This window comes from Leucopleurus acutus (genome assembly GCF_964270905.1).
Source record: "Leucopleurus acutus genome assembly, chromosome: 7".
In the NCBI taxonomy this organism is placed as follows: Eukaryota; Metazoa; Chordata; class Mammalia; order Artiodactyla; family Delphinidae; genus Leucopleurus; species Leucopleurus acutus.
Window position 1 is genome coordinate 3,917,085 of NC_139150.1, and position 21,291 is coordinate 3,938,375.

At 51.3% G+C, this 21,291-nt stretch overlaps 1 protein-coding gene across 1 annotated transcript in view; it reads left to right on the top strand.

The window, feature by feature from the left end:
- The window catches only part of AK8 (adenylate kinase 8), a gene marked incomplete at its 3' end in the record, with an annotated part of 128,781 nt that overhangs the window by 58,089 nt on the left and 49,401 nt on the right, over window positions 1–21,291 (top strand). The window contains exon 11 of the mRNA XM_082842493.1: window positions 16,810–16,951. Coding sequence (XP_082698619.1) covers window positions 16,810–16,951 — 142 coding nt within the window. The remainder of the gene's footprint in view (window positions 1–16,809; window positions 16,952–21,291) is intronic.

Sequence of the window (21,291 nt, forward strand, 5' to 3'; positions counted from 1 at the left end):
CAGCAGCTCCGAGAAGAGATCCAGATGCCATGTTCCCCCCAGGGAGCCACTTCCTCTTATTTCCCCCCTGCGGGGCCTCATGATGTGATGTCCCAGCCGTGACCTCTGCAGGCTCAGTTACGTTCTTTCTTGTCCTCACAGGTGCTGCCAACACCTCCTCCTTTCAAATCAGCAGCAAAATTAATAACTGTTGCTTTCCCATCTTTCCACATGTACTGGGCAAAGGACTCCAGGGCCCCGGCTTAGCTCGTCCTAAGTCTCTTGATCCTGGGCTTTTGGCGGCCTCTCTGGGTGCCGTGGGGAGATGCTTATTGCGAGCTCCGGATTTTGAGATACGTAGGTCTGACCTCCTAAACTCGTTCCGACTTGAGCTGCGCTCCGTGCGGCGCTCCCAGCGTGGCCACCCCCCCACCGGCAGCCACGGAGCGGGGCCCGCCCATGACCCGCAGGGCCAGGCCGCATGTCATGCAGGCTTGACGGCCCGGGAGCTCCCGTCGCTTTTATGTGGGTGCAGAACATGTAAAAACTCTTCTGGGCCTTTGGAAAAATAACTTCTCAGCTGCTCGTATGCCATTTAAAGTCCCACGGTCGGTGCTGGTGAGCGCTATGGCCAGTGCGCACTAGGGCCACGTGTGCAGTTGTTCTTGTTTTCTCTCCCAAATCGGGCAAAGGGGCAGCTAGAGCTCAATTCTGTGCTTCAATCACCGGTGAGTCACAGAGGCCACCACCTGCAAATGATGTGCCCTGAGCCTTCTCTGGGCTTCATTCCTACCAAAGGGCCTTCTGGAAGGTGACATTCCTTAACCCTCAGCACGCGGAGCTTCCCGAGGAAGGGGGCCCCTGTCTTTGCCCATCGGAATGTCTCATTTCCCAAGTTTCACTTAGTACGAAAACCAGCCCTTCTCATGGGCCTCAACTCACCCCATCAGAAAGAAGTCTGCGTTGCTTTATTGTTAGTCCTTCTCCTGGGAATTTCGGCCATAACTTACGGTCCCGTGGCTGTTGGCAGTAGGTGGAACCTCATTCCAGATTGCTGGGTCTAACTGGTGGTGCACCACCGTCTCTCTGGCTCAGCAGGGCTGCCTCCTACCCGGGCTCTGGGCCTTGTTCTCATTCTCGAACATTGCTTGCGCGCTCCGGAGCCCGGTGGCCCAGGGGAGACACTAAAACAGCCAAAGGCATGTTTTGTCCTCGTCGGTTTAAGTCTTTGCTCCAAGTGTGTGAGATGCTCGTCTAGATCCGTCCCCACTGCGCTCCGAACGTGCTGGGATTGTCAGGTTGGGGGACCGCTGGCGAGGGCGTGTCCCCGGGGTGGGGTTTTCAGGTTAGACCCTAGCTTTTCCCGTCTCCTGTCTCTCCAGGAGCCTTGGAAGGGAGAACTGTGCACCCCAGCACCTGCCAACCTGGCTCACTGGCCAAGTTACAGGGAGCTCCTAAGTCACTTTACCTCTGTAACCAGCCCCTGCCAGCACTCCAACAGCTAGAGTGATTCAATTAAAAAAGGCCCAAACTCCTTGGTGCACATGCCACACATATACTGACTCTCAGCTGAGAAAACAGCTATTTAATTGGCGTAATAACTTTCCCCTGAAAGCGCAAGTCCTGGTGTGTAGAAAAGGTAACGCGGAAGACAGATCATTACCAAGTGTTACCTGTGCCCCCTCCCGTATACCCCGTGTCTCTGAAATATTTCTATCTGGAGAAGGTCCCTCATGGCCTAATAGAACCTGAGAAGAGGTGGGAGATTTGAGGGAGATTCCAGACTCTAATTTGCACCCTTTCTGGTAATGAGACCTCACCACAGCCAACGCAGCCATCGGAGCACAGACAAGCCAAACCAGCCCCAAATTGGCATGATTATGAGCGTTTTCGAGAGCCTTCCACGAGTCCACATCCCAGGAGGCATGGATCAGAGCTCAGCCGAGTGCTGCCTTTTTTTTTTAGGGGGAATTAATATTCTCATCACTAAATGCACACCAAAGATTCGACAATACATCCGCTTTTCTCCTTTGTTAAAACCTTGCAAAGAGTTGCTGAGTTGAAAGACAAAGTAAATCTTCCCATCCGAGGAGGTAAGCGGAACGCTATTTCTTGTTTTTTGACAGTGCGGCCTTGGTGAGCTGCAAGCTGTCTTACTGCAGAGGGGAGACCCCGAGGGACCCCAGCCCGTTTCCAGCAAGTCTTTGCATGTGGTATGTTTGTACCAGCTGAAGACAGCGCATGACTCTCTAAATAATTTACCAGTTGATTAATAGACTCACAGGGGTATAATTAGAAGAGGGAGAGACAGTGGGTACAGTAACCGGTACAGTGCTTGGGGGAACAGGAGCCTTTATTTTTTTAAAGAAACTTTCTAGGGTGCTGGGCGTTTGAAGATAACTTGGGAAGAGCTCAGTGCCTCTTCTCTTTTGAAGTGGAAATAGGACAGTTTGAATCCATCGAGTTTAATTTTTCACAAGCTTTAGGGGCCCCGCAGTGCAACTCCCTTTTTATTATTGAAAAAACTCTACATTTTTCTTTCATTTTTCCGCACACACGCGCGCGCGCGCGCGCACGCACTCCAAGCAGTGAGTAATAAACACATTAATTTACTCTTCTATCCAGCGTGTATTTTACGCACTGCACCTCCCGCGCATGTGTCCCCACACGTCCCCTTGGTGCCCCCACCCAGAGCCCCACTGTCGGGCCGCCTGTCGGTTGATGAATGGACACCCCTGTAATTTATGCATTTTGAAGGCACCCGAACCTCGCGGTCTGACAATGCTTTTGAAGTAGCTCCTTTTTTCCAGTCAAACTTTTGACTTTTCCGCTGGGACTACTACAAAGGTTTCCTTCTGGAAACTAGGTAGGAGTCTTCCTGCTGAGACGGCCCGGCAGAAGCAGTGGGTCTCAAAGTCGGGGTGCGTCGTGAGGGCCAGAGGCCCGTAATGAGGACAGCCGTAGAAAGCTTTATCAACAGGTTTGCGCCCCTAGGGGGACCAGCTCTTAGTCTGTAAAAACTAGACTTTGATTTGCAAAAGCATCATTATTAAAATGATGCTTTGCTGGGGCATCAGCCCAAAGTCTGTGGCCAAAAGGTTGCAAAGCTGTTTGTTCAGTGGCCAGAGCAGCGGGGAAACTGAGGCAGCGAGGGGCTCTCAGTTCACTCGTGCATCTGGTCAATGAAACGTCTCTCTCCCCCCAAGAGTGGGGCCTGTCTACTGTTGCCGTGTCACCAAAGAGGGGCAGCTCAGCTGTTTTTGTTGGGCTGAATGTTCATCGGGGGCTTGCTGTGTGTCAGGCGTGCAGATCACAAAACAGAAGGGGAGCCCAGAGGTGCAGGGTGTCCTTCTCACTCCGACCAAAGCTTCTGGAAGCATTTCCCCTCCACGGGCAGCCCTGGTGGTTTCCGAGCCACTCAGCTGTGAAATCGTCTTCGACAGGCCAGGCCCCAAGGCCCAGCCTTCTCCTCCAGCTAGGAGGTCTCCCTGCGCAACCGTCTGGCCAGCCCCTCACGACCCCCTCCAGGCAGGTGCAGCTCGAAGCCCCTTCCCCTCTCAGAATGCCCCGGAGGGGGAGCTGACACCGGCTTTCTCCTCGGGCTGTGAGTGAGGCCTGAGGTGTGGAGGGGAGGCTGCCCTCGGTGACCTTCTGCGGCCCCTACACGTCGGACAGTCGCCGCGTCCCATCCCTGGAGACCTGCCGGGGTTTGTCAGCTAGAAGGCAGCGCTGCAGCTTCCCCATGGGGAACGTGGCACAGCTGTGATCGGCCGGGGAGGGGAGTGCGGGGGCCCATGCCCTCCAGCTTTGCCCTGAGCGAGAAGTGGGCTCGGGGTAGAACGAAGGGAGGGGGCGTTGGGGCAGAGAGACGCAGGAAGCGGGAGGTGAGGGAGAGTACAGAGCGTATAGGGAAGTGCCTGTGCCCTTCCCTCCCACCCCTCCTCCCTGGGGCCTGCTCTGGGACCCAGGGGAGGGGGCGGGGAGAGACACCTCCCTCTTCGTCACCTCTCACCACAGACCTCCATTTACCCGAGCTGTGACCTTGGCTGCTAGAACTCTGATCTCACCACCCTCTCTCCACTGGGTCACGGTTAGGTTACCGGGAGGTAAGAAAGACCTCGTCTGGGACCCCTCCCAGCACCTCCCGCTGCATGCTTCTGCTTCTGCTCTGCTCTGCTCTGTCTGCCCCCCAGTCCCCATGGCCAGCGTGGCTCATACCAGGAGCTCAGCTACTGTTCGTGGGTGAACGAACGATTTCACCGCTGAGCGCCCAGCACGTGCCCTGGGGCAGTGTGGGGCGGCAAGAGCAGGCCGGCATGCCCTGTGGCGTCGGGGGCCCAGAAGCTCCCCTCTGCTGCCTGCATTTCTGTGTAGGTGAGACCCCATTTGTCTGAAAGGAACAGAGGGAGAACAGGCGATAGAAGGCAGCAGGCAGCCTGACGGGTTTCTAGACAGGTGGCCAGCGACAGTCACTCCTCGACAGTCAGCGGAGCGGCTGCAGGTTGGGGCTGTGCAATCATCACTTGATTCCAGCTCGGTTTCTGCCACTGCCCGGCTGCGTGACCTTGGGCAAGTCACCCGACCGCTCAGAGCTACGGTTTCCTCATCTGCAAGGGGGAGCTTTTCACAGTATCAAAGTCATGGCTTGTTAGGTACCTAAATGAAAACGTGTCTGTAAAATGTTTAGCACTGTGCATGGCACACAATAGGCCACTTACTGGATACTTACTAGTATGATTATTAATAGTTACGGTATTTTCATGGTCGTAATTGTAGGAGCACTCACGGTAGTAGCAGCAAGATTGTTCGGTAGACGCATGTTTCATATGTGGATTTTCTGGGTATCGTATTCTCTTCCTGTGACTAATGTCAGCTTTGGGTGCCTGGTCCCTATATGGTCACCAGGAACTGGCAGAAGCCCAGTCTGCTCCACGTCTGGGGCTCAGTTATCTGTTGCAATGTGACAGCATAAAAGGACATCTGTTTCATTATGCTCCTCATTTCGTGCACTAGGATTTCAGGCAGGGTGTGGCAGGGACAGCTCCGCCCCGCACTGCCTTGGGCCTTACTTGGCATGGCTTGAACAGCTAGAAGCAACTGGGCTGGCTCCTCTGGGGCCCTACATGTTGTTCTCGGTTCTGGTGTCAACCTGGTTCCTTGGTTCTTCTCCCTATTGCATCTGCTGGGGCAGGATTCTTCATCCCCATCTCCCTATTGCATCTGCTGGGGCCTGGAGTGAGATGCTTGGACCATATGGGGCTGGTCAGACCTCTGTCTGTACAGCCTCTCCACACGGCTAGCTTGGGCTTCCTCCCAGTATGGCGGCCTCGGGTTGATCAGCCCCCCTTATGTGGTCCTAGCTTCCCCCAGAACCAGCATCCCAAGGAGGCCCAGGGCGGCAGTGGTGGATGGGGTGGTGGATGGGGTGAGCTATGTCTTCTGCTGAGCCAGCCTCAGAAGTCCCAGAATGCACTTCCATCAAGCTAGTCAATAAGACTAGCCCAGATTCAAGGCCGGGGGGGGGGGGGGCTAGAGTCCCCTCTCAGTGGTAGGAGTGGCCACCTCTAATCTGCCACCCTAGGGAAAGCTTGCATTGAACGTTCTGGTTTGGTTCAGGGTTGGCTGCATCCCATGACTCGGTGAGGCTGAACCCAGATGGCCTCATGGGTCCTCAGAGCTGGGGGTGGCCTGACTTCAGACGTGCCACGTAGGGGCTTTCAGGGAGCTCAGAGAACTGAGAGTCCAGTTCTCTTTTAAAGAGGAAGAAACCCCAGCTGGGAGGTAAAGTCACTCACCCAAGGGCACGCTGCAAACGAAATGCAGAACGGAGGGCAGAATTCATGCTGCGTCTTCCCCTGAAAGGCAGGCAGAGAGCAGAGGTGGAGCAGCTGGCCTCAGAGCCCGCTGGCCTGGGTTTAATTCTGGGCTCCACGGCCTATGAGTGTGTGGCCTTGGGCAAGTTACTTCCTCTCTCTGTGCCTCAGTTTCCTAATCCGTAAAATGAGGTTGTTATGAAGATTACATGAATCAATACTTGTATCAGAGAAAATTCATGCTCAGAACAGAGCCGAGCTCATAGTAAGCACTGGCACACATGCTTGTTAAGTAAATATGCCATCGCGTCTTTTTGACCCCAGAATACGGGGCTTATGGTTGTTTCCTGGTTTCCCAGTAGTCGCTGATTTTCTCCTCACAGGTCATGTGGGCAACGGCATTCTCGCTGCCCTTGAGATGTGGGCGGAAGTAACTGGTTCTGAGCCCCGACTTCATTAAAATGGAAGGAAAACCGTGCCCCTTAAACCCTTTGATCCGCAGTGTACCGTTAATGTTAATACTCTGCACTTTACAACAGTCTGGTCCACACCTGGACTGCTGGCCTCTTCTCACTTTCCACTGAAAAGTGTAAAGCTGCGTTTTAAGATTAACTAATTACCAAATCGTTATCCACAGTGTGTCTAAGTGAGCATTTTTATTAAGTCTTATTAATTTGCTAAGTGAAGCCCCATTTATTTACAGAAGTATGGTTTTGTTTTTGAATTTTAGTTTATCTTTTATACAGCAGGTTCTTATTAGTTCTCTATTTTATACATATTAGTGTATATATGTCAATTCCAATCTCCCAGTTCAGCCCACCACCACCACCCAACCCCAGAAGAATGTTTTTAAATGGTCTTTTTTTTCTCATCTAAAACCTCATTAGCAAGAGAAGCCCAAGGGCCCACTGCTGGAGAGCCGCCTCTCAGCTGTGAATGGGTCAGCAGTGTTGGCACCTCAATCTTAACTTTGCTTTTGGCCCCGGTAGACGTGGCAGAGAGGGGAGTGATAGAAAGCGGGCAGCCGCTCACCGAGGGATGAGGAGCACAGACCAGCCTCCTGGTTGGTCAGAGTCCCGGGCCTAATGTACTCTTCTGGACTTGGAAAAAAAGCCAATATTAAAAAATTGTTGTCAACTCTAAGAAGAAAACTTCCTGTTGAAACCCATTTGCTAATTGTGGCAGGAAATAAAACTTTTATTTTATTTATTTATTTTTTAAAAATCTGTTGGGCTTCCCTGATGGCGCAGTGGTTGGGAGTCCATCTGCCGATGCAGGGGACACGGGTTCGTGCCCCAGTCCGGGAAGATCCCACATGCCACGGAGCGGCTGGGCCCGTGAGCCATGGCCGCTGAGCCTGCGCGTCCGGAGCCTGTGCTCCGCAACGGGAGAGGCCACAACAGTGAGAGGCCCGCGTACCGCCAAAAGAAAGAAAAAAAGAAATCTGTTTATTTATTTATTTGGCTGCACCGGGTCTTAGCTGCAGCATTTGGGATCTAGTTCCCCGACCAGGGATCAAACCTAGGCCCCCTGCATTGGGAGTGTGGAGTCTTAACCACTGGACCACCAGGGAAGTCCCAAAAACTTTTAAATTATTTTTTAAAAAATCGTTATTTCCTGGCACCATTGTCTGCCAAGCAGATTTAAATGTTGTTGTTAAGTAATAGAGATATTAGGATACAGACTTTTGGAACCTGAAGAAGTCTTAAAAGACATCTGTTCCGTCTTGTGCCTGGGAAACACTGGCTGGCCAAGGCAGGAACTTGGCCGGGGGAAGTGACTTGAGTTTTCGAAGGAGGCAAGCTCTCCCAGGGGCTTGCTCCCCCCAAAGAATTGTGGAGTACAACCAATTCGAACAAGCTGGTTTCTCCTTGTCATCTGCTGTACGAGTTTTAGAAATGTTCTGTTTATCATTTTAAGTGCTCACTTGGGGCGCAGGATCCATGGTTGACCAGCAGGTGGCAGTAAATAATAAACAAAGAGCGCCGCTAATGGAAAGCCTGGCCCGAGGTCCTGGCACTGTGGCGCTGCAGGTCCTTCTAAGACACTCCTGGTTCCTGGTTACAGCAGAGAGGAGGGCTTGCAGGCCTCAGCTGCCAGGAATCAGTGTCATCCGAAGGGTAACGGTCTCCCAGAAATGGTGGAGTTTAGCTTTCACTGAATTACAGTGATAGTAAGTCGGGGCCCGGAAGAGCCCAACCCAGATCCTGGGTCAAGCCCCCAGCAATGTGGGGAAGAGACAGATGTGTGGGGGGAATGGGAGCCCCATTTCTTTGGAGCATCAGTATGCATGAGATGGAAATGAAAAACAGAAACGAAAGCAACCCCTCTTTCTCCTCCGCAGCTGGGTTCCTTTCCAAGACTCTCCCACTGGGCCTGATCAGGAGGGGGCGGGGTCCGGGGCTGCGCCGGGATGTTGGGAAGGGGGGGGAAATGCTGAGTCTCCCACAACCCCCGACAGATGCCAAGTGTCCCCTTTACTTGCTTTCAAATGGGGCCTTGAAGAGGGAAAGACGTTGCAGGGGCAGTTACAGGCTGCGTGTGTGCGTGTATGTGTGTGTGTGTGTGCGCGCGTGTGTGTGCGTCCACGTGTGTGTGTGTCCACGTGTGTGTGTGTGTAGGGGAGGGGGTAAGCGCGCGCACTGTATTGTGTGTAGAAGGGTGTGGGGTGTAGAGCGCGTGTGTTGCGCAAGGGGGGATAGCGTGTGTAGGGTGCAGGTACGCGTGTAGCAGGTGTGTAACGTGCGTGTCCTGTAGGGGTGTGTAGGGGTATTATAGGTGAGTGCTTGGGTGTGTGTAGTGTGTCGGTGGGTTTCTGAGTGTGTGTGTCGGGAGTGTGTAGGGTGTGTGGTGAGGTCCTCAGCGTTTTCTGATCTGCCCGGGGGGTGGTGGGAGAGTTAAATAGCTTGTCCTGGGTGCGTCAATCAACCTTGGGTCTTTTTACCTTGAAGCACCGGCTGAGGGAGCTCTTTCCTTTTCTCCACTTTCCGTCCTAGCCGTTCAGGGCCAGCGCCAGCAACCTCGGTGCCCCTCGGGCCCCTCCCCCAGCAGCCGAGCCCCGGGTCAGGGATGCAGAGGCTTGGACCACAGGCGGCAGGAAGGGGTCGGGGGAAGGGCTCCGAGAGAGTCCCTTCTGCCTTCGGCTCTGGTTTCCACAGGACAAATCATGAGCTGGCTTAGCTGTTCTCTCGGGGCCCTCGCTAACGAATGCCACTGGCATTCTGAGCTGGACTTGACTGAGGATGTTACACCTGCAGCCTGGGAAGAAGAGTCCTGTCCAGTCACCTCATGGTGGCCTGACTCAGGGGGGTACTTTCTTCCGTCTGAGCCGTAGGATTGATATGCAGGCGGGGGCTTTGACCTGGGGCCCAGGCCTTTGAACTCCTGGAACGCCTCCCCTTCAAGACCAAGGGTGGGCCGGGTGTCCCGGGTGGGGTTGGTGGGGGACCTGGGAACTTCTCGCCTGTGACCGAGGCTCCCCGTCCACCCCTCGAGCACAGCCGGCCGGCAGGGAATACATGGATTGAGATTTTAATAACCTCGAGGTCAACGTGAGGACTGCCATCTTTTATGGAAGATTTTCAGAAAAAAAAAAAAAAAACACCCGAAACCATGTGATGTGGCCTTTATGAAATAATGGGATATTCATATCTTGCACTTTGCTAAATTTAGGGTTGACAGGACATTCCGGAGAGGTAGCCCTTGGCAGTAGCTTATACGCAGGGTAAGATGTTAACTGTCAAGCCCAGAAATCAAGCCTGAGGCACCTGACTCAGTGGAGAAAGACTTGCGACTACACTGAAAATCTCTCTCTCCGAGAGGGGGATGAAGGGCGATGGACAGCGTTATCAAGGGGACTTTCAACTTCCAGCAGAACACGGCGGCCGAGATCTGCTCTGAAAAGGCTGCATTTTTGCTGAACCGGCTGGTCAGACCATGTGGGGTTGGAAAAGTGAGCGGATGGCCTACAGGGGGAAAAAAGGCAGCAGCCAAACGAAGGCACAGAGCAGAAACCCTGGTACAGGAGTTGCAGGGGTTCGGCCGGGAAATGCACTTAAGGCAGGGTCTTCCCGCCTTACCCTTCACCCCTGGGCCCGCACGCCGTGTCTGTGTCCGGGAGGGCCCCCGAGGCGGTATCCAGAGGGGTCTGTCATTTGTTTTCGCCGCCAGCAGTGTCTCCCAGCCTCCAATGGGGGAGCACAGCCCGTCCCTGCGAGGGGACCCCTGGTGTTGCCCAGAGCTGTCCGTGCTGGAGGGGGAGGGGACCAGCGAACCTCCATGGCCTCGCAGCCTCTGTCTCCCAGGCCCCAGGAGCCCCAGTTACCAACGTTCAACCTTGATTGAGACACAGAGAGGGTAATGGCCTGGTGTGCGGGTCTGAGAAGCTTCCCCGGGATTGCCCAGGAAGGCAGATCCGTGCAGATGCCAGGCTCCTAGGCAGTGCTTCCAGGGCCCAGAGCGGAGTGACAGAAGGGCTAGGGCTCCGTCCAGCCCTCAGGTCCCCCCAAAGTGGAGCTGCTTCTGGGGTGCCAGGACAGACCTCCAGGGAGATTTCATCCTTTGTCGTTTTGCAGTGGTCTCTCACAGTGGTCATTTCAACCTCCTTTAGGCCTTTCAATTGTTTCCTTTAAACAAAAAACCCGCTTTGTTAATGGAGGCCTTTAAATGTATGCAAAAAGCAGAGAGAATAGAATAAGGAATATGAAGGGACCCATAACCAGTATGAGGAGCCCATGTGAGCTCATGGTCACCCCCGGTGCATGTGGAATACGCCAGGAAGATACCCCCTCTCCATCAGGAGTATTTTGAAACAAATCCCAGACGTCAACACGTCTTCTGTTGACTGCATATTTAATTCATGGGTGGGCTGTGGCATGGATGAAGGGAACCCTGGGGGAAGGGCTGTTTCCCATTGCCACAGGACTTGACTCAGAGCTCCAGGTTTGGGGGAATTGGTACTATGCATTCATTCATTCATTCATTCTAAGTGTGTTTATTACGCCATGTGCGGGACACAATGCCGAATGTGCGGGTCTAGTAACGAGACACCTTGACAGGGGTCCCTGCTTTCTCCAGAGGGGGGTGAGGGTGGGAATGTAGGCATTAAACAAATACTGCACCAGTAATGATTGATTCACAATTGTGGTACGGCCCTCTGAGGAGAAGGGCTAATCTGAGAGCCTGAGGAGAGGGGCTTGTTTTGGTTTTGGCTGGAAGCTGGAGTCCGTGTGAGTATCCATCTGCTTCCCCAGTCCTCCAGAAATGTGACCTTGCACTCCTCCAAAGCGCTCAGCACTGCCACGCCTCCCATGTCCTTAGGGCTTTCCAGCCAGGATGTGTTGACATGTTATTGTCTCTCTCAACTCCAGGACCCTGAGCCCCCAAGGGACCGTCTGTCACTCATGGGGCATCAGCGGGGCCCTCCTCTCTCCCCCCGTGAGTGTGTAGATATGTGCATGTGTGTATATGTATGTCAATATACATTTAAATTAGACCGTATTATACAAACCGTTTACTTGCTTTTTTCCCATTTGATATTCTGTTCTAGGCCTCTTTCTGAGTCAACATAAATATAAATGAGTTTTTAAAGCTTACCTAATATCACATTGCATAGATGTGCATCCTTTATTTAAGCTGTCCTCGACTGACGGACATTTAAAATCGTTTCCAATTGTCACTATTATAAACAGCACTGAAATGGACATCTTTATGTGCACATCTTTGGTCGTATGTGCTGTTGTATCTTAGGTGTAAATTCTTAGGAACGTGATTGCTGGGCTAAAAGGCATGTACATTTTAACTTTTGATGCCAGTTGGGAAGTTCCCTCTAGAAATCTTTGCCGACTTAATAGGGAAAAAAAACCACCCCAGACCAAAAAGTCTCTTTGTGTTTTTATCTGGTCAGATTTCTTGACCTTAAGTCAGATTTCTTCCAGGCTGAGAAACTGGCTTGGGTGGGTCACTCGAGGCACAATCTTTTTGGGACTTGGTTTCTCAACTTTGAAATGAGGGGGGTGGTCAAAGGGATGAACTACCAGGTCTTTCACTCTCTGAATCGCCAAGGCTCCGAGCTGCACGAGCAGCCCACTGTTGCCCCTAGAAGCTCAGTGGCTCAGACATCCCTCCTGGAGTGCAGCTTGGTTTCCAAACAGCACTGACTTTTTTTTTTTTTTTTTTGCGGTACGCGGGCCTCTCACTGCTGTGGCCTCTCCCGTTGCGGAGCACAGGCTCCGGATGCGCAGGCTCAGTGGCCATGGCTCACGGGCCCAGCCGCTCTGCGGCATGTGGGATCTTCCCGGACCGGGGCACGAACCCATGTCCCCTGCATCGGCAGGCGGACTCTCACCACTGCACCACCAGGGAAGCCCTGACTATTGAAGAAAACAAACTATTGGCCCAATGCCATTCTCACCACCAAACAACTGAGGCCTTAATGGGCTTGGGGTATCACTGGTCAGCAAACTAATTACCCAATGACCTCCTCTCCCAAGGGCAAGCCCGTTTCTCCTAAAGCCAGATTCAAGCTCAGATGTTGGACTTCATGTTTGTAATTTAAAGGTCCCATTTTCTTGCCAGTAGCTTCATTGTAGCCATCTGATGGGAATCTGGGTAAACTTTTAGGAGGAATTAAAACTATACGCACACAGGGACTTCCCTGGTGGCGCAGTGGTTAAGAATCTGCCTGCTAATGCAGGGGACACGGGTTCGAGCCCTCGTCAGGGAAGATCCCACATGCTGCAGAGCACCTAAGCCGGTGCACCACAGCTACTGAGCCTGCGTGCGGCAACTACTGAAGCCCACGCGCCTAGAGCCTGTGTTCGGCAACAAGAGACGCCACCGCAATGAGAAGCCCGCGCACCGCAACGAAGAGGAGCCCCCGCTCGCCGCAACTAGAGAAAGCCCCCGCGCAGCGAGGACCCACTCCTTAAGAAGAGCTCTCATCTGGCAGCTCCCACAAGTTGTCTCCAGGCCCCATAGCAGCCAGTGAGGCAGGTGTCCCAGAGGAGGACTCTGAGGGTCAGGGAGGTCCCACGGCCGGACCACTGGGCTGTCCGGTCACACTTGCTCGAAGAAAGGAACCCAGGGGAGCTAAGAGCTGAGTTTTTCTGGGTTTTATTCTAAGGAACTCTCATAGAAGCAGCAGTATTTACAAATCTTCCTGCAGCCCCCCACTTAGAGCTCAGGCCACCCACCTTCCCCGTCTGCTGACGCAGAGACTGGGACTGGGATAGGGGTGCAGAGAGCTCTTTCTGCCACAGCCGGCCTCTCTCTAACGGGGTGTCGCTGGAGGCTTGTGGCGCCCCTCAGCTGCTCAGGGTGCCCAAGGACTTGAGGGCACTGTGCCTGTGAGGTCAGCAAAAGATGGTTTCTTTCCTTTTATTTATTATTATTTTTTTTATTTTTGGCTGCGCCACAAGGCTTGCAAGCTCTTAGTTCCCCAACCAGGGATTGAACCTGGGCCACTGCAGTGAAAGCACCGTGTCCTAACCATTGGACAACCAGGGAATTCCTTTTTTTAAAAAACTTTTTTTGGTTTCCTTTTAGAAATTTAGAAAGCTGGAGCTGTTCACAGCTGGTTTGCCCTCGGGCGTCCTCAGCCCAAGCTCTTTGCAGACTTTATAGGAGGTAAAGTGTTCTTCACTAGCCACATCCATGGGACCTGGGGACCCCAGCTGGGGACTCCACTGGCTGATTCCACAAAATAAGCAGTCCTTGTGCAAACGTGGCAAAGCGCACGTTCTGGGACGTACTAGCTCAGGATCCTGAGGTCAACCCCCATGTGTTCATTCAATAGATATGCACCAAGGGCCAGCGCATGGTCATTTCCAAGATGGCCTGGGGGTGGCCAGATCCCCTTCCTTCCTGAAGACCTGGCAGGGCCTCCCCACCCACACTCCCCAGAGATCACTCTGCTCCAGCCACACTGGCCGTTTCTCCATCCCTTCCACACGCCAAGGTCATTCCAGCCTCAGGGCCTTTGCCAGTGCCACCCCAAACATCCTCCCCAGATCTCACGAGGCTGGACTCACCGTCCAGATCTCGGCCGGTTGTGACCTCAGAGACCATCCTGGACCCGGTCAAACCAGCAGCATCCCATCGTTTGGTTTGCTTTCTTCGTAGTATTTATGACTCTCTGAAATGGGTATTTATCCATGAACTGTCTGTCTCGCTGGCTAGAACGTCAACCTCAGGAGGGCAGGGCCCTTGGCTTCCTGTGTGCTGTGTGTGTGGCAGCGTCAAGCCCTGGTCCCTGGACACAGCTCAGATGCTCCGTAACGCTCCAGTGGACGGATCCCTGGGATAGGCTTGCTTTTGTGTTAGTTACTATTTCACTGAGAATATCTGTACATATTTAGGGGTAGACCTGGATTGGAAAGCTCTATGGCAGATTCTTAACACACGTTGTCTTTAATCTGTATTTCTCTTGACAGAAAACATGAGGTTTCTGGATCAGAGAAAAGACCCCTTATTTATTCACACAGTAGCCTTAGTGCTGGCTCCCCGCACCCTGACTCCTCACAGGGGCCGCCGGTGGGAGCCGGTGCGCCCTGCGTGCGCGGGGATGGGGGCACGGGGTGGACGAGCCGAAGCTGTGACAGCTGCCCCTCTGTCCTCCCCGCCGCTGCCCTGAATGTAAACAGCCCCTGGGGAGTAGAGGCAGGGGGATCAGTATGTTTACTACCCTCGGAATACGAACAGAGGACGCAGGACAGAGGTCCCTAAGTCTCTCCATCTTTTTTTTTTTTTTTTTTTTTGCGGTACGCGGGCCTCTCGCTGTTGTGGCCTCTCCCGTTGCGGAGCACAGGCTCCGGACGCGCAGGCTCAGCGGCCATGGCTCCCGGGCCGAACCGCTCCACGGCATGTGGGATCTTCCCGGACCGGGGCACGAACCCGTGTCTCCTGCATCGGCAGGTGGACTCTCAACCACTGCGCCACCAGGGAAGCCCTAAGTCTCTCCATCTTTAACTGCCCAGGCTTGTTTGAAGTCAACCATCCTTTATCTCAGGTGCCAACTCAGCACACCGTGACCTTGACCTTGGGGAAAACATGAGCATATTCATGAAACATTGTTTCCTGACATACATCTCCCAAACTGGAAAGTACCAGCCCCCATCTCTGAGTGCCATCTCCCACATGCCTGGAGCTGTGCGTCGTGTTGATCCTGTGGTGAGAGGTCCCAGCATCCTCTTTGGCGGTTGAGGAAACCGAGACTGGGAGAGCCTGCCTGACCGAGTGGAGGTCGGTTGGCACCTAAGGGCAGGGCTGAGACCAGCCCCCGCATTCGTGTGTGCCTCCAGCCCAGCTCCTTCCCTTCCTCTCTTCTTCTGAGCTCCCCAAAGCCTGGTCGAGTTGGTTTTAACATCTTTGTTTAGTTGCAGTGCAGCTTTGAAAAGGGCGGGCTCCTGTCTATTTCCTCCATGCCTCCTATCTGCCGGGCACTGTGTTAATCATGGAAGAGCGAGGTGGGCATGGTCCTTTGTCCTCGTGAGAGGCAGCGTTACACAAAGAATTAGCCAGAGAGTTAATAACAGGGGTGGCAAGTGAAGGTGAAGAAGCACAGGTGCTAACCCAGCGACGGGCCGTCCAGGGAGCGCACACTCCTCTGGGGCCTGGCCCCGGGCAAGGCATGAGGGAAGGATGCTCTGGATGGAGGGACCGGCACATTCAAGGGGAGGCGAAGAGCTGGGGGAGATTCACAGGGAGGGGAGGCAGGACTTGGGTCCTGCAGGGCCCTGTTGACCACGGGGAAGGGTACTGCTCTTATCCCCAGAGCATTGGGGAGCCATGGCAGGTTTGAGCAGGGAAGGGATGGGATTAGCTGTATCAACTTCTCACTGATCTCTCTCAGCCAGATCTTCTCATTAGAGCAAAATCCCTTTCCTGCTCTTTCCTAGGGACGGGGGAAGAAAGGCTGAAAGATGGAAGAAAGAACAAAATCAGGGAAATGCAAACGACTTAGATGAGGTTTATGGTTCTCTGGCCACAGGGCAGTCAGTAACCAGGCACGTCACAGCCATGGAGGAAAGCAGTAATTTTTCTGAATCTCTCACCGCCAGGTTCACCTGGCTGTCAGCCGGGGGCCTTTGGCATGTGCGTTAGGGCCACTTGGCCGACTCACGGAGGGAACGGGGCATCTCCAGAAAGGCTGCTGAGCCGCGCTGTCATTGCAGCTCCAGGAAACCAGCTCGTTTGGGGGTGGGGGGCCCACATTCATAGCAAACAATAGTAATATTTACCAAGTATCTCTGGAAAAATGAATGCAAAGTGCAGGAAATGCAGTGCAAATTGCTAGAAGGCAGTACACTAGCAACATAGGCCTTCTAATGAATCTGAGAAGAGAGGTATAAATTTCAGGAAAATGTCAATTGCAGTAATGTAAACAAGGGGCTTCTCAACATCTCCTTCTCAGTGAGACTTGATTTCAGTCTCTGGTTATAACTAAAGCTGTGATTCTTGAGAGAGATTTGATTCTGAACATCAAGGAGGTGAGAACTGGGGCAAGGGGGAAAGAAGGGGGTCGCTTGTGTATCGTGAATTAGCAGAGAGCCTCGGGGGCACCGTTGCCATCCCACTGGAGGAAAACCAAACCTTCCACTGGGGATTGGTATGCTTCTGTGAAAAGTCTTTTTGCTGCAAAAACTGGATCCCTGCGGTTGCAGGGGGATCGGGGAGGGATGCCCACATATCACCGGAGGGCTGGGAGCTACCCTGGTGGCCGATGGGCATATATCCTGTCAAAGTCAGGGAAAACTTAAGCTCAAGGTCAAGGTCACCCAGTGCTTTTTTCCCTTCTTGGGTGGCCATGTTCTTCCCATTGCTAGGACCTTGGAGGGTCCTGGGAAACGGGCGCCCACAGCCCTGTCCACCTAAAACGGCCTCTTCACCTGTTCAAATCAGGGTCAAATAAAGTTAGGAAGGCCGTGGGCCATGGCCGCGGAGGCTCCCTCACCTTCCTGTTGGGTCAGGAGAGGTGGCCAGGGCGGCAGAGTGACCAGCTGTCTTCCTCTCTCTGCAGTCCCCAGCTACGTCATCATGAAGGTGCTGAAGCAGCGCCTGGACCAGCAGGACTGCGTTGAGAGAGGGTGGGTGCTGCACGACTTCCCGCGAGACAGGGACCAGGCGTGCTTGATGGATAGCATGGGCTACAAGCCCAACAGGTGAGCAGTCCGCTTCCGGCAGGGCCTCGGCCCTGGCCACGCCGCCTCCCAGGAAGGTCCCCACCCCCAGGCACTGTCTGTCCAGATCCGGCTGACTGCTGGCAGCTTGCCGGAGCCTTACCACGTTCTGGAAGGGGAGTGTCTCTTAGTCATTCCCATTCCCACCCACTCGTCCCTTTTACGCTGGGAGCTGGGAGTCAAGCTTGGGTTCAGATGCTGGCTCTGCCGCTCGCCTTGCTGGACCTGAGCGTCTCACCTGGGAATGGACAATACGCATCAACCAGTCTGGCCTTCCTCATGGGATTGTGGTGCCGAGCGATCCATGTTTCCTTCTACTGTTTTCACAACTTCCTTTTTTACATTTGGTTCTTTGATGCGTCTGATACTTATTTTGATGTGGGTATGCAGTACAAATCTCTTTTTTTTTCCCCCTCAAATGTTGAATATTGTTGAATACTCCGTCCTTCTCCCACTCACTTGAACTTGAGGGCACCCCGCCACAGTAGATATTGTGGAAATAAACAAAGACCTCCTAAATGAAAAAAGCAAAGGCTGTTTAGTCAGAGCTTGCTATATATAGCAAGGGAGCTGGCCGGATCTCAAAGGCAGGCAGAGGGGAGGGAGAGCCTTCTACTGGGAAAGGTAAGGCTTCAGGGCTTCCCTGAGCGAGGCTGTGGGCCTGGGGAAGCTGGGGGCGGCCAGCTGGAAGCAGGGTGTCCTATGTGCTTGGTTAGGGGAACATATTCAGCTTTCTCTCATTTGGGTCTAAATTGGAAATGGTGGCAAAATTAGGGAAGCTGTTAGTGACTGATCAAGTCCTGGCTGTTGGGGGCTGATTGCTGCAGAGACGGTGATTGGGTCCTGGGCTGGTGGCTGCAGGGGATGGATATTTATATATGGTCTGAACACCGTCTGCTCGTAAATACAGTCTCTCAGTACGCTTGGTTGTACTTCTAAACTTTCTGTTGTTTCCCACAAGTCTATTTCTGCAGTCGTACCACACTTTAACTACTTTAGTTTTATCATGTATTTCAAGTCAGTGCAGGACAAAGCCCTTTCATTACTCTTCTTTATTGTCTATTTTATACGTTTGTTATTCCGAATGAGTACTATGATAATTTGATCCTGAACTGCCATTGACTTTTAAAAAATATTTTATTTATTTATTTTAGCTGCGCCGGGTCTTAGTTGCGGCACGTGGGATCTTCGTTTCAGCATGTAAACTCGTAGTTGCGGCATGCACACGGGATCTAGCTCCCCGAGCAGGGATCGAACCCGGGCCCCCTGCATGGGGAGCGAGAAGTCTTACCCACTGGACCACCAGGGAAGTCCCTGCCATTGACATTTTAACTAGAATTGCAGTAGGTTTATCACTTGGTCTGTTGCAGTCTATGGCCCTGTCCTCTCTCTGCCCCTTCGTGAAATGACCGACAACTTTATGGGGCCCATGCTTTTCATTTTAAGTGCATTTCTAGGTATTATATTACCTGTTGTTCTTCTTGTTGGTGTTGTGATAAGAGGGTATTTTCACCCATTTTATTTTCTAACTGGATTTCTCAGGAGTATAAGAAAGATACTGATTTTTCTTATTTGCTTTATACTCCAGCTTCCTTACTAGAACTTTCTTACTGCTTCTGATAGTTTTTCAGTTGATTCCCTGGGGCTTTTCAGGGTGGTGATCATGACACATCTATAAATATTTATCCTTTTGCCTCTTCCTTTCCAATATTTATATTTATCATTTTACTCTTTGGTCTAATTACATTGGGCAGTACTTCCGGAACTGAGTCATGATGGACAGGTGTTTTTTTTTTTCCCTGACCTGAAGGACTGTCCTGCATTCTACCACTAAGGCACTACTGTCATTTGAGGTATATACAGTTTTTATCAAGTTAAAGAAGTTTAGCTCTTAGAATTTAAAATATCTGGAGTTGATGCTGAATATTATCCGAAGGCCTTTTTAGCATCGTCTAAGACAAATGTGGGTTTTTTTCCCCCTTTTTGATGTATGAATATAATGAATTATGTTAGCAGGTTTTCTAATAATAAGTCAGCCTTTCATTCCTAGAATGACTGCCACTTGGTCTTGGTGTGTTATTCTTTCAATATATTGCTTGTGGCAGGTACAGTTTTGATTCCCCATCAAAAGTGAGCAGTCCCCCTCCCTGCCATGTCATGCCAGTGAATGTTATATTACATGGCAAAAGGAACTTTGCAGGTGTAATTAAGGTAACTGCTCAGTTGGCTTTAAAGTAGGGAGGTCATCCTGGGCGACCTTGATCTTTAGTGCAGTTAGGCCTGTACCAGACTTCTGACCTACAGAACAGTAGTATAGTAAGTTTGAACTTTTTAAATCAACTAAACTTGTGGTAATTTGTTATAGTAGCAATGGGAAACTAATATACCGTTGGATGGCATTGGCTACATTTTATTTAGATTTTTTGCATTAATATGCATATATAATATGGGTCTGAATTTTTCCTTTTTTTTGTCCTTTGTCAGGCTTATAGTATCAAGGATGTGATCATTTCATAGGTTTTCATTCTTCCTCCGTATCTGGAATAGTTTTTAAAACACTAACTGTTCCTTGGAGCTGACCCTTTGGGGGAGAGGTAGCTTATTAATGATTTGATTTTGTGTTTCCTGTAGTTTTTGCTTTATATGTTTTGGTGCCATGTTATTTAGTTCATAAAGGTTTTTGTCAGCTGTGTGTTCATTGTGCAGTGCCATCTTGATGAAAGCGACTGTCTGTGACAGGACCGTTACTTGTCTCCTCCAACATGAATTTTCCCTTTCCTCCTCAGTAACGAAACATCAGTTTTCAGTAGAGCGCGTTGGTGGCTGAAATGAAAGACCCCATCTTCCAGCCTCCTTTACAGCTCTGTAGAACCACAGGACCAAGTTCTGGACAATCAGATATAAGCACAAAGTTGTGAGTGTAATTTCCGGAAAAGCTGCTTTCAGAGAGCTAACTCAGCTGGAAGGAGGTCTTTTATGTCCTTTTTGTCTGTTTTCCCTCTCTCTTCTCGTTTTGTTTTTCCTGATGTTAATAATCACCTTGTTTCTTCGCTTGCCTAGTTTTCTTTGTATCTATTTGCTACTTATTCCTACAGCTTATAATAGTCCCTCAGAACAATAGTCCACAAAGTCCATCATATTACGTAAACTGTGAGCTCCAGGTTTTCCTTATTTACTCCCTTTCTTATTTACCCTTTTTCTTATTTACTCCCTTTCCCAAACTCCTTTCTTGTTTGGACTGCTTTTTCTGTAGGCTTACTGCAGGGCTGTTCCAGGACTTTTCTGCACTGTGATTGGAGGGCTTCCCTTGGCCTGTCTTCTGAGTTGGAGTCCCTGTTTCCTGAATCACACATCTTCCTCTTTCTCACATGCTCTCTTGTTTTAGTGTAGCATACCTTCCAGTTGCTTCTCAAGTTAAAAAGATGGTTTGATGACAGTAGGCTGTTACACCCTCATCACGTGTGCTCCAGACTGAAGAAGTTCACACTGAAATTTCATTTATTTCTTTTGTCTGGGTCTCATTTACTCCATCGGGCCAAAAATTAATGTGAAAACCCGTGTCCTTCAGTCCTGGGGAAATTCTCTTGAATTATTTTGTTGATTTTTCTCTCTTTTTTTTTTCCTGTTCTCCCTGGAACCCGCTATTTGGGTGTTAGATGTCCCGGACTGGCCTTGTAAATTAAAAAAAACAAAAAACAACTTTTCCCCCTTTATCCTATATCTTTTGTTGGTTTTGTGTTTGTATATGTGTGTGGTTTGCCTTTGTTTTGTTTTGGTCTACTTTCTAGGAGGTCTCCTCAACTTTCTCTTTCAACCCTTTTACTGAATTTCTAACTTCTGCTGCAGTTTTTACTTTTGTAACATTCAAGAGGTCTTTTTTTGTCATCTGAATATGACTTTTATGGCTTCTTGATCTTATTTCATGGATTTTTTTTTATCTCTTGAAGATGTTAATGGCAAGCTTGTTTTTGCAGGAGGGCAGTGAGGAGAGGTTTTTCCCCTCCTGCGTAGTCTGTTCCTACTGAGTTTTTGTTTGTCTTGGTCTCATTGTTTGTCAGTAGAAAGATGTCACGTTACCCTTGGTTGTTTGCTCACATGTAAGAACGGGAAACTAAAAAACTATTTGGGAGCTCTGAGGGCATAGACGGAGCTCATAGAATTTGTCTTCAGTGTAGGATGAACGACTGGGGCCTTTTGTGCAGAATCCTACCACCAACTCAACATCTTTAAGTCTTTTCCTCTGGAAATGTCAGATTCCTCACAGAGGCCTCACCCAATCTCCTGCTGGAGGGTAAAGGTCTGGGGTCCGAGGGAGAAGCAGG